Below are 12648 nucleotides of genomic sequence, written 5' to 3'. Positions count from 1 at the left end.
ACAGCAATTGAAAAATTGAATACATCTCTATATGTAATTACCAAACTTCTACCAATCTTTCATGGCCCAGTTCAAGTGTCACCATAATGCAAAGACTACTCTACTGCCACAACAGCCCTCATTACTGACAACACTAGCAGAGATTCCTTGCTCCTTTGATCTCATGAATGTATATGGGGGAGTTAACTGGTAAGTTTCTGTCTCAGTCATTTCCTAGGCATGTGACTCTGAAGTCACTTAACCTCTCTGAGCCCTAGCTTCCACACCAGGGGAAAAAAGCCTGCTGTGGGGATTAAATACAGGAAAAAATAAGCATAGAATTAAGCCTAGCACACATGAAGCACTCCATATCCATAATAATCATCAGTAACCTTATCCTTGCCTGTTTCTCAGAGCCACGTCCATGTAGCAATTTTACTATCCTAGTAAACAACCAGGTGCTGATTCATACTTATTTCTTTTACAGAGGAGCCTCTGCCTCATGAGTGAGAATCTGAAAATAATCTTATCTCGCACAAATGGCTGCTATCTCAAAAAGCTCACCTCAAAAACCAAGAGGAGCATTAAACACTAGACCAAAGAGCCACTTTGCACTAAAACTTATATAGTTAATACGGCAAACATAGCGATGAATCAATAAACATAAAAGTAAGAGAGTATATAAAGAGAAACGATATTATTTTAGGATTAAAAGGTACCCTTCTTTCCATTTTCTATATTTTCTTTTGTATTAATATCACTAGCAATGATATTATACAGACTGTGATCAAATAAATAGCCCTCCATGCTCATTTAAAACACAATTTAACCTGAAATTTTCAACTTCTTCACTAGTTAAAGCAGCAAATATACTCCACTGTGGAAATCAAAGTGGAGATTCCTCAAAAAAACTAGAATTAGAGGTCTTATTCAATCCAGCTATTCCCCTTCTGGGTATTTTTCAGAAGAATTGAAAACAGCATTGACAGTGATATATGTCCATCTATGTTTATCCAGCACAATTTATAATAGCTTAATCTTGGAAACAACCCAAATGCTCATCAACCGCAGAATAGATAAAAAAATGTAATATATTAATACAATGGAGTACTACTCAGCTATAAAGAAGGATCACATTGAGGCTTTTATAGGTAAATGGATGCAAATTGAAACCATACTTAGAAGTGAAATAAATCAAACTCACATGTGTAAATATCGTATTGTCTCCCTAATGTAAAAAAAAACCTGAAAGAGTAGTAAGATCCAAAAGGTACAATAGCTACCATGAAAATGAGTGTGAAAGAAAGTGCACAAAAGGAAACAACTGGGATGGGGAAAGGAGGAAAAGAAAATGGTAAAAGATGATGTGTATGCAGCTACACAGATGTATGTATGTATATACAAGATACATCACTACACTACTAATCTCTGTAAGATCATCAAAAAGAATAGGACATGCTTTCACAGTTTGATTGTTTGATCATTTTTTATGCATAAATCTTGTAACCTGAACAACTACTTCTAAGATAACAATATGCAATATATTAACTAGCATTCATTTCCTACTTATTTTGAAATTCTGTATCATTTCTTTTGTTTTTAAAATAAAAAATAATAGAAGTAACAACTCTGCAAAAATTAACAGTGACCTTGAAACCTTACTAGTATAGAATGTATGATAAAACTTTCTTCACACAGGACCTTCTGCATAAATGGAAAATTTATATGGTATTTATATCTCCGTACTCCATTTGAAAGCAATAAAATATTGAAAAGTAGTAGGATTTGGCTGAAGATAATTTTCTTTTGAAAAACTAATTATAAGTATAATCATTTTTTAAATATTTAAAAGTAAGTCGAAGACAGCAATAAGCTCCAATAATCTTTTTGAAAAGAAAAGGAAAAAGCAATTCAGGTTAAGATGTTACTGACTGATACTGGAACAAATGCTCATGCGGATGCTTTCATCTCAGACCAATGGATAAGACAGCAACTGACTCAGGAAACTGATGCACAGACACAGGTGGTTAGAAACTCGTATCTGAACTGGAGACAATACACACTCAATTCCCTCAATAACAAAACTGCATTCGTTTATTGATTTATGAAGTATCAACTCTACAATGTGATGGACATAAGAAGATGTCTGAATGATAGCAAATATACAGTAAGCTTCAAATAGTTTATTGTATAGCCTTATTTGAAGAAATACTAAATCAACAAGAAAGGAAATACAGCACACAGGAAAATTTCTTAATTCTATTTTGAAACCCAAAGTATATTTAAAACAAAAACATTTAAAAATAATTTTTAACATATAACAAAATATGTTAAAGGCCTGAAAATAAAACATTATTCAATGAATATTTACTAAGCAATCACTTTGTATTAAACACTGAACTTACAGGTAATATTGTAAGAAATAATTTTTGGCACTGAAGGACTTAGCCATTTAGTGCAATGTATAAATCACACAGCCTGAATAGTACTACTATTAACTAACTAGGGAAGTCTGTAGATGTGAAAAGGAGAGAAAGAGGCATTCAGACAGGTGGTGGGGAAGGAACAAGGAAGAGGCATCTAGCTGAGTGCAGGAGGAATACAGCAGTCAAAGTGACTGAGAGGCAAGAGAGGGCTGCCGTCAGCATGCAGAGAAGACAGACCTAAGACCCAGGCTAGGAACCACAGCAGGGATGTGAGGCGGGCAGAGACAAAATGGACAAGTACAAATGGACTAGAAAGTATCAAAATAGACACACAACAGCACCAAACTCTCTCCAAAGTCATCATAAAGAGATCAGATGAATCCTGATCTAAGAAAATTTGAAAGACCCTGACAGTAACATATTCAGAAGAATGTGTTTAGACAAGGGGGACGCGCATCCTGCACATACAAGAAACTAAAAAGAGAAACTAAAAAGACATTCTCAGAAACATTTTGACTTTGTTCTTTTCTAGACATTGTTCAGCAAACTCCAACAATTATTGTCCAGGTGCCAAGGCAACCTGTATTACAAAGAGGATTTAGTATAACCCTACTATACTTTCAAATCTATAACTCACTCACTCATTCAATAAACAAGTATTTTTAAAAGCCCTGTGCACATTCTTGTGTGTTAGGCATATAGTAGTAAATAAAACTTTCAAAAGTCCCTGCTCCCACAAAGTACACATGCTAGTGAAGATGACTATTAAAACATAAATGAATACATATGGATTTTTAAATGATGATAAACGGCACAGAGGAAAGTAAGACAAAACTAGGAAAATTCAGGTTTGAAAAGAAGAACAGCACTGGGCATGGTGGCGCAGGCCTATCATCCCAGACAGACAGGAGGCGAAGGCAGGAAGACCACAAGTTCAAGCCCACCCGGGGCAACTTAGCAAGACCCTGCTCCAATACAAAGTTTGTTAAATGGGCTGGACATGAAACTCGGTGGTAGAATGAAATCACAGGCTTTAGGTTTATTCCTCAGCACCACAAAAAACAAAAAAAAGTCCAGCTTTGCCTTGGGTAAGGGAAAGGATAAGAACAACGAAAGGAAGAGCAAACAGCTGTGCTCACCGTTCACTGTCTCAGGCTACAGAGGGAGTATGTCGCTCGCTACATCCTACGTGCACTGTCACTGCGAACTCTCATGAGTCTCTAGTTTCTGATGAATTCATGTCAGTCCTGAGGATAGGCCTGAACAAATTCGCAGCATCGAGTGAACACTGCCCCATAGGGCTTTTAGTGAACAAGGGTCACTTCTGCAACTTCCTTGAGCCTTGGCAGCCTTATGAACGATGAACCAGAGAACAGAGGAAGTCCAAGGAGCTGCACGAGTGCTGGGAGAAAGGACATTTGGCTAGAGAAAGGGCCAGGTGTGGGCAAGGAAAGCTGAGCTCACCCGTTCTCTAGGAGGATTGCCGAAGAGAGAAAAGGACAAAAGACAACTCCCAAGGACAGGGGGAAATGAAGGAGAGCGCGCAGAGAGCTGAATGTGTGGGATGTGGAGGGCACTTCATGTGTGCGCAGCGCAGGTACCTCTGTGCTTTAAAGAACAGAAGCCCTTGATCTTACCAAGCTTTCAGAAAAAGTAATTTTTTCACCTGCAGTCATAATGTAAAGGACCCAATATGAATAAATGCCCCAAAAAGCATGAACAAATAAAATTATGATCAAGAAGTACTTAGACCAAAGTATGAAAATTCAGAGTACGTAGTAGTCACGAGGCTTCAGCTCAAAGTTTCTTAGAGTAACATTTTAAATAAGTATGCATTTCAGAAAGGAAGTAAGATGTGTCATATACATGAATCAACTTTCCACAAGAAATGTAAACATATGTACTACACATATGTGCTAATAAACTAAAATAAAAAATAAATTTAAAAAATATGTATTTCAGAGAGTTAATAGTCAAAGCATGGTCAATATTCTGGACAACATTTACAATAAACTCACTGAAAAAGTAGCCAAAGATGAAGAATGATTAACCATCCCACAGACTGCTCTTGTTTAAAAAAGATTTTAACCAAGGCACAGCAGGTAAATGAAATCCGTATAAAAAGTGAGAAGAATAATGTCAATCAAAGTTATCAAATCCTGCTGCAAATGTAAGCGTAATTTGTGATTGGAATGATTTTAGAAAAAGCTACAGACAAACAGCTTTGGGCTTTTTTTCTGACACTTCTTTCCCAAGAAAACATTCAACTACTTTGAGATGTCACATGTTCAGGAAAAAAACTGAATTTATGGAGGACACTGAATATTTTATGAGCAAGTATGACAGACACTTACCCAGTATTGATGGAAATGATTTCAATCAGTGGATTCTTCCTAATCTTCGGCAAATCCAGTCGCGCTCCCCCCAGCCGCTTCCCGTTGTCCTTCTTCTGACCCAGCAGTCTCACAGAGTGACCTTCAATACAACACATAAACACACATCAGCACAAGGCGCATGATTCCGCTTTAATTCACTGCTTTCAACAAATGTGTTAATGTCTGCATTTAACTTTTCTTTGAATGGAGGGAAAAAACAACCTGGAAGAAAGGTGATCATTTGACTCTTACGAAATACTGTCAGACAAAAACAGCCATGTTCAAAACCTGCAGTTAAAAATGCCTTGCTCCCAGTGTTTGCACATTTCTACTGCATATTGAGAAGTGTCCTCACAATATCATTCCACAAATTATGAACACTCCCCAGCACTGATCAGACACATGTTTTCAACAGGAAGGGTTTCACGAGGGTACCAAGTCTGCCTGCCACTAAATGGAGACAAAATTAAAAAAAAAAAAAAATGCTCAAAACAAACAGCAAATCAACGAAGTAAAGAATCAGAGAGTTAAGATAAAATTACACGCTAAGGTTGGATGGCGTTAGGGGAACTAGGGATTCGGGCCTGCTCACCAAGTTACACATCTCTAGTCCTTTCTTAACATGTTTTCACTTTGTAACAGAATCTGGCTAAGGTGCTATATTGCCCAGGCTAGCCTCAAACTTGTGATCCTTTTACCTCAGCATCCCAGAGTGATAGATTTACAAGCACAGATTTTAAAACTGGAAATTTTAAAAAAATAAAATTTGTAACACTTGCTTATTTGTACAAAATGACATAGAAGGAAATCTAGCCTCTTCAAAGAACAATTAAAATTAGAATTTTTTTTTAAAAATTCAACTAAGGCCTATAGTGTAGCTCAGTGGTAGAGTGCCTGCTTTGCATGAAGGCAGCCCTGGGTTCAATCTTTGGCACGCCCCAACAACAGGAACAAAAAACTTTTGGAATAATTTTAGACTTGCTAGAAAAATGAAAGGTTGTACAAAAAACTCTCAATGATTTTAAATGAATTTGTACTATGTAGTAGTCATCACAATAATCCAATTTTAAAGCATTTCCATCACTCCTCAAAATCCCCTCAAATTTATTTAGTCCTTCTCTGGCCTCATACCAAACACAGCACATTTTCTGAATCCACTGACCAGATGATGGATATCTGGATTATTTCCAGTTAATATCTACCATAACAATACTTCTGAGACCATTTGCATACAAGTTTTTGTATAGATATGTTTTCATTTTCTTTCTTTTTGGATAGTCTTGGGGGCAAATTATTAGTTATATTGTTAATCTATATTTAAAAAATATAGAACCAGATGTTTTGCAAAGTTATGATGGTACCATTTTATATTCTGTCTTTACCAGATATGTGATTTGTAAATATTTTATCTCCATTATGGTATATATTTTCCCACTTTCACGATGGTGCATTTTGAAAAGTAAATGCTTTGCAATTTAATAAAAAATTTACTAACTTTTTCTTCTGGTGTCATATTTAGGACCTCTTTGCCAAAAACTTTTCCATTTTCTTCTAGGTGTCTTATTATTTTAGTTACAGTACTCATGATATAAATTTCCCTCAATAGCCATTGTAATTTTTGTGTAATAATGTATCTAGACTAAATCTATAAGGCCTGTCCTCTCCACAATGAATGGCTGTTGATTCCCTGCTTAATATTTTTCCAGGCATGGGTTCCTAGGAGATGATTCTGTATGGACATAATTTTTGCTTAGTCAAAGACTGATGATGTTTGTTCAGACACATTGAGTCAGTAAGATTCCTACTATCTGCTAATAGATCTATATGAGCCAGGAAGAGCACTCAAAGTCAGGATGATTGTCCAGTCAGCCCAACCTCTCACTCTCTCTTGACCTCCCCCAGATCCTCTGGGATCTGTTTTGGATGTGCCTGCAGGCTCCCTCAGGGAAGTAAGTACAGGGCTGGGCCTGTTCCCCTTCCTGATAGGTACCAGCACAACCTCCAGTCAAGTTAAGGCATATGGCAAGCTTTTCAATCCTCCTATCCCTGTCTCACCCTTCTGAATTCCCAGGGAGATAAATCCCTAACTAGTGTACCCACTCACTACTCATACCAAACAGGCCACCAAGAGCTACAACAGAAATGGCTTCTCTTTCCCCTAACATCAAAATCTTCACACTGAAGGTTCCCTGTATCAACTGAGCCATCTCACTAGTAACAAAAAAGCTACTGGTTTTCACAGCCTGCCTCATCCTGGCTGAACAATTTTGCTCACAGACTTTAGGAGAGACATGAAGCAGCCTTGCCAGGAACACCATAGATCCTCACTGTTCTTAACCAGAGTACAGTTATCGTCATGAATAAATACTTCTCAATTAATTGAATGCATTTAGTCCATTTCCAACATAAGGCATAATTTGCTTTGAGCATTTGTCCAGCTTTATCATCACTTTGCTGGGGGGGGAGGAAGGGATGATTCATTGACTTCCTAATGAAATCAAGCCAAAGGCAAAAATCAACTACAATTTTTAAAACAATCATTTAAAATAAATTCAAATGCACAATTAATACTAAAGATTCTTACCAATTATATACATTTTTTTCACCTCCCCCCAAATTCAGAAAGATACACTGCTCAAATGTCTCCTGAACAGACAGCTTTCCGTGACCAGAATAAAACCATCAGTCATAGCCTTTTGGCAGTTATCACTTTAATAAGAAATGTTAAGTACTTCATATATTCTGAAATTTTTTGCTCTAACACAGAAACATATTTAGTCATGCTAGTGTTTGACAAACCAAATTCCACAGATTTTCAAGATAAGATGAACTCTTCAATCAAAGTCCAGTTAATGAAAAGGTAAGCAAGATTGACAAGATAACATAATAATTCTCTGAGAGATGCAAGAAGTTCAATAATGACATGTTATTTTCATACTAGCATGAGACAAATTTCACTATATCCTGCTGAGATTCCAGTAATATGCAGCTTGCACTAATAACATTTGATAAATTATTCATCTTCACTATCTACATGCAAATAAAGGAACATATCTCTGCTTGATGATATAATGAGTTATTTTCCAATCCAATAATTCATTAAAGTGTAGCAGACCTAAAAAAAATCCTCTTTGCTTTTAATTGAAAGATATAGCACACTGAAGACAAAGCAGGAAATAACATAAAAGTCACTTGTTATATCTAACCAAATACGAGAAAGAATTCTATCCATATAATAGCAATTTCTTTAAAAAGAGACTAGTAAAAGAAAACTTCTGTGATATGCCACCTCTCAAAAATTCCGTCTCAAAAGGAACTGCTGTTTCAAATTACTTTCTTAAATCTATGGACCAGATTATAAGAATACATATTGTGCCTCCCTACCTATTTTTATCAATACTGTTGCCTTAAAAAACAGACTGAAATCCAACAGAATAAAGCAAGTTCAAGGATGCTTCTTAAAGATACTTCTCTAAAAGGAAAGGGGGAAAAAACAAGGGCACAGAAGGAAAAAGTGCTGAGTCCTAAAAGAGGGACATGTCGAGAGGAGGAGCTGGGCAGATCTGGGGTGCCCTCACTGGCCTCTCTGCGTGTCTGGAGGACTCTGGATTTCTGCGCCCAGACTGCTGGAGTTCCCTCAGGCTTCCAGGTGCAGTGAAGGAGAGAGGTGGGTTTGAGGCTTCCACATCAGCCTCCCCATTCCCGGCTTCATTTGGAGACCTGCTGAGCTCCCAATAGGTGGGCTGGCCCACACTACCAGCCTAGCCCAGCCTGTTTAGCTGCCGCGCCTGGCCACAGGTCTGCAGAGGAGGAGCTGGGCAGATCTGGGGTGCCCTCACTGGCCTCTCTGCGTGTCTGGAGGACTCTGGATTACTGCGCCCAGACTGCTGGAGTTCCCTCAGGCTTCCAGGTGCAGTGAAGGAGAGAGGTGGGTTTAAGGCTTCCACATCAGCCTCCCCATTCCCGGCTTCATTTGGAGACCTGCTGAGCTCCCAATAGGTGGGCTGGCCCACACTACCAGCCTAGCCCAGCCTGTTTAGCTGCCGCGCCTGGCCACAGGTCTGCAGAGGAGGAGCTGGGCAGATCTGGGGTGCCCTCACTGGCCTCTCTGCGTGTCTGGAGGACTCTGGATTTCTGCGCCCAGACTGCTGGAGTTCCCTCAGGCTTCCAGGTGCAGTGAAGGAGAGAGGTGGATTTAAGGCTTCCACATCAGCCTCCCCATTCCCGGCTTCATTTGGAGACCTGCTGAGCTCCCAATAGGTGGGCTGGCCCACACTACCAGCCTAGCCCAGCCTGTTCAGCTGCCTCGCCTGGCCACAGGTCTGCAGAGGAGGAGCTGGGCAGATCTGGGGTGCCCTCACTGGCCTCTCTGCGTGTCTGGAGGACTGTGGATATCTCTGCAACCAGGGAGGGTCCACAGGTTCCTGAAGCACTGCGGCCTGTGGTGAGTACCCTAACCCGGCTGCGATTGAAGAACTGTGGAGCTTCCAAGGGGCAGGTGGGCGCACAGTGTCCCTGAGGCCCAGCTTGTCTGGAACTGCGGAGTTCTGAGCAGGCAGAGGAGGGCCACTGGTTCTGTAGGCCTAATGGCTTGGAGTAGCGCGGCGCCAGAGTCCCAGTAGCTCCAAACATAGAAGGGGATTTTCAACAGATCCTGAGGAAGCTTTCAAGTAACACTTGAAACACAGAAATATAGGAAAATGACAAAACGAAAGACCAAATTACAACCTCAAACCTCCAGCCCATCTCAAGAAACCGTAGGAGCGATATATATAGAAGAAAATATATCCCATCCACCTCATATATCGGACACAATAGCCACTGAAATTGACAAGCAACTCCAGGAAGCTTTAAAGAAATTCAAACTCGAAATAATCTCCCAGATAAAAGAAGAAATGATAAAAGAAATGAAAGAGATTCTAAATATATCTAAAGAAAACACAGATAAAAAATTGGAGGAACTAAACAAAAAGATAGAATCCCTAGACGAGCAATATAAGAAACAAACAGAATACATAATGCAGATGCACAGAGATATACAGGAAATAAAAAACTCCACTGAAAGTTGTAAAAACCGCCTTAATGAAAGTGAAGATAGAATTTCAGACCTTGAAGACAGGATTGCAGCTAGTGAACAGGAAAGGAAAGATCTTTTGAAAATAACAAGGAACCAGGAAACAACAATTCAACAACTGCAAGACGATGCAAAGAAGAATAACATAAGAATGATAGGGATTAATGAAAGAGAGGGAGACAACATGAAGGATGTCAGGAGGATATTTAGAGAAGTAATAGCTGAAAATTTCCCAAGCATGAGATCAGAAACTGACATCAGGATCAGTGAAGCATATAGAACTCCAAACAGTCATAACCAAAATAAAACTACACCCAGACATATAATAGTCACCATCCCAGAAATCCAACACAAGAATAGATTATTAAAAGCTGTCAGAGAGAAAAGACAAATCACTTATAAAGGAAAACCTATCAGAATCACAGCAGACTTCTCAGCACAAACGATAAAGTCAAGAAGAGCATGGAGTGAAGTATTCCAGATCCTAAAGCAAAATGATTTCCAACCAAGACTGATATATCCTGCAAAACTATCATTCAAAATAGATGGTGCAATACGATACTTCCATGACAAAGAACAGCTGAAGAACTTCATGAACACCAAACCAACCCTGCAAAAAATATTGAAAGACAGTTTAGATACACAAAGGAAAAAACCACTAAGCAAAGCAAATAATTAAACAGAACCGAAAGATAAAGATGCAACAGCAGAGAGATAACATTCCTACAATTAACCAGCATTTAACAGTAATAACCATTAATGTAAATGGTCTCAATGCACCAATCAAAAGAAACAGACTAGCAGAATGGATCAAGAAACAAAATCCAACCATATGCTGTTTACAGGAAACCCATCTAACCCAGAAAGATACTCACAGACTGAAAGTCAAAGGATGGAAAACAATTCTCCATGCAGCAGGAATCCAAAAAAAGGCAGGAGTAGCCATTCTGTTTGCAGACAACGTGAACTTTAAACCAACAATGACCATAAAGGACAAAGAAGGTCACTACATACTCGTAAGGGGAAAACTCCAAGAGGAAGAGATAACTATCTTAAATATATACGCACCAAACTCCAGAGCACCCAGTTATATAAAACAATTATTAACAGAAATGAAAACTCAAATTATCAGTAACACAATTGTAACAGGAGACCTTAATACACCACTGACACCAAGGGACAGATCAACCAGACAGAAAATGAGCAAAGAAATAACAGAACTGAATCACACCTGTGAACAAATGGGTTTGATAGACATATACAGAATGTTCCACCCAACAACATCAGAATACACATTCTTCTCAGCAGTACATGGATCATTTTCTAAAATAGACCATATATTAGCTCACAGAACATATTTAAGCAAATGCAAAAGAGTTGAAATCATCCCTTGCATATTATCGGATCATAGCGCTCTGAAATTAGAAATTAATGACAAAGGATACTGCAAAAATTCCGCAAACACATGGAAACTAAATAACACACTCTTGAGTAATCAGTGGGTCACAGAAGAAATTAAAGAAGAAATTAAACAATACCTAAAAGAAAATGAAAATGCAGATACAACTTACCGGAATCTGTGGGATGCAATGAAAGCCGTTCTGAGAGGAAAATTTATTGCACTGAGTTCCCACATCAGGAAAACAGAACGAATACAAGTAAATAACTTGATGCTACACCTCAAACAGCTAGAAACAGAAGAGCAAGTCAAGCCCAAAGCCAAAAGAAGAGAGGAAATTATAAGAATCAGAGCAGAAATCAATGCAATAGAGACTAAGAAAACAATCCAAAGAATCAACGAATCAAAGAGTTGGTTCTTTGAAAGAATAAATAAAATCGATAAGCCCCTAGCCAACCTTATTAAAAAAAGGAAAGAAAAAGCTCAAATTCATGCAATAAGAAATGAAAAAGGAGAAATCACTACAGACCCAATAGAAATACAGAGGATCATCAACACCTATTTCGAAAACCTCTACTCTCAAAAGTTTGATAACACAGAAGAAATAGACAGATTCTTAGAAGCATATGAAGTACCAAAGCTAGATCAAGAGGATATAAAACTGTTGAATAACCCAATCTCTGCTAATGAAATTGAGAATGTAATTGGGTCCTTGCCCACCAAGAAGAGCCCAGGCCCAGATGGATTCACTGCAGAATTCTACAAGAAATATAAAGAAGACCTAATGCCGACACTCCTCAAACTATTCAATGAAATTGAAAGGGAAGCAATCCTTCCTAAGTCATTCCTGGAAGCAAATATTACTCTAGTACCAAAACCTGAGAAAGACCCAACTATAAAAGAGAACTATAGACCGATCTCCCTAATGAACACAGATGCAAAAATCCTCAATAAAATATTGGCAAATAGGATCCAGCAAATCATCAAGAAGATTATACACCATGACCAGGTGGGATTCATCCCAGGAATGCAAGGATGGTTCAACATACGCAAATCAATAAATGTAATCCACCATATCAATAAAGCCAAAAATAAGAATCACATGATCATCTCTATAGATGCAGAAAAAGCCTTCGATAAGGTCCAACACTTATTCATGATAAGAACTTTACAGAAAATTGGAATAAATGGTCTTTACCTCAATATAATAAAGGCCATTTATGACAAACCAACAGCCAGCATCATACTAAATGGCCAAAAATTGAAAGCCTTTACTTTAAAATCGGGTACAAGACAAGGATGTCCTTTATCACCACTCCTATTTAATATAGTACTGGAAGTACTAGCCAGAGCAATTAGGCAAGAAAGAGAAATAAAAGGGGTAAAGATAGGAAA

At 38.3% G+C, this 12648-nt stretch overlaps 1 protein-coding gene across 4 annotated transcripts in view; it reads right to left on the bottom strand.

Annotated features, from left to right (window-relative positions):
• Positions 1-12648, bottom strand: part of Cdkal1 (CDK5 regulatory subunit associated protein 1 like 1) — a 596983-nt gene that overhangs the window by 387602 nt on the left and 196733 nt on the right. For all 4 annotated transcript variants that reach the window (XM_063259948.1, XM_063259947.1, XM_063259950.1 and 1 more), the window contains exon 7: positions 4760-4880. In XM_063259948.1, coding sequence (XP_063116018.1) covers positions 4760-4880 — 121 coding nt within the window. The remainder of the gene's footprint in view (positions 1-4759; positions 4881-12648) is intronic.

This window comes from Cavia porcellus, unplaced genomic scaffold (assembly GCF_034190915.1).
Source record: "Cavia porcellus strain 051 isolate PalLab524CR breed Dunkin Hartley unplaced genomic scaffold, mCavPor4.1 scaffold_13, whole genome shotgun sequence".
Taxonomy (NCBI): domain Eukaryota; kingdom Metazoa; phylum Chordata; class Mammalia; order Rodentia; family Caviidae; genus Cavia; species Cavia porcellus.
This window is presented reverse-complemented; position numbering and strand designations above follow the sequence as displayed.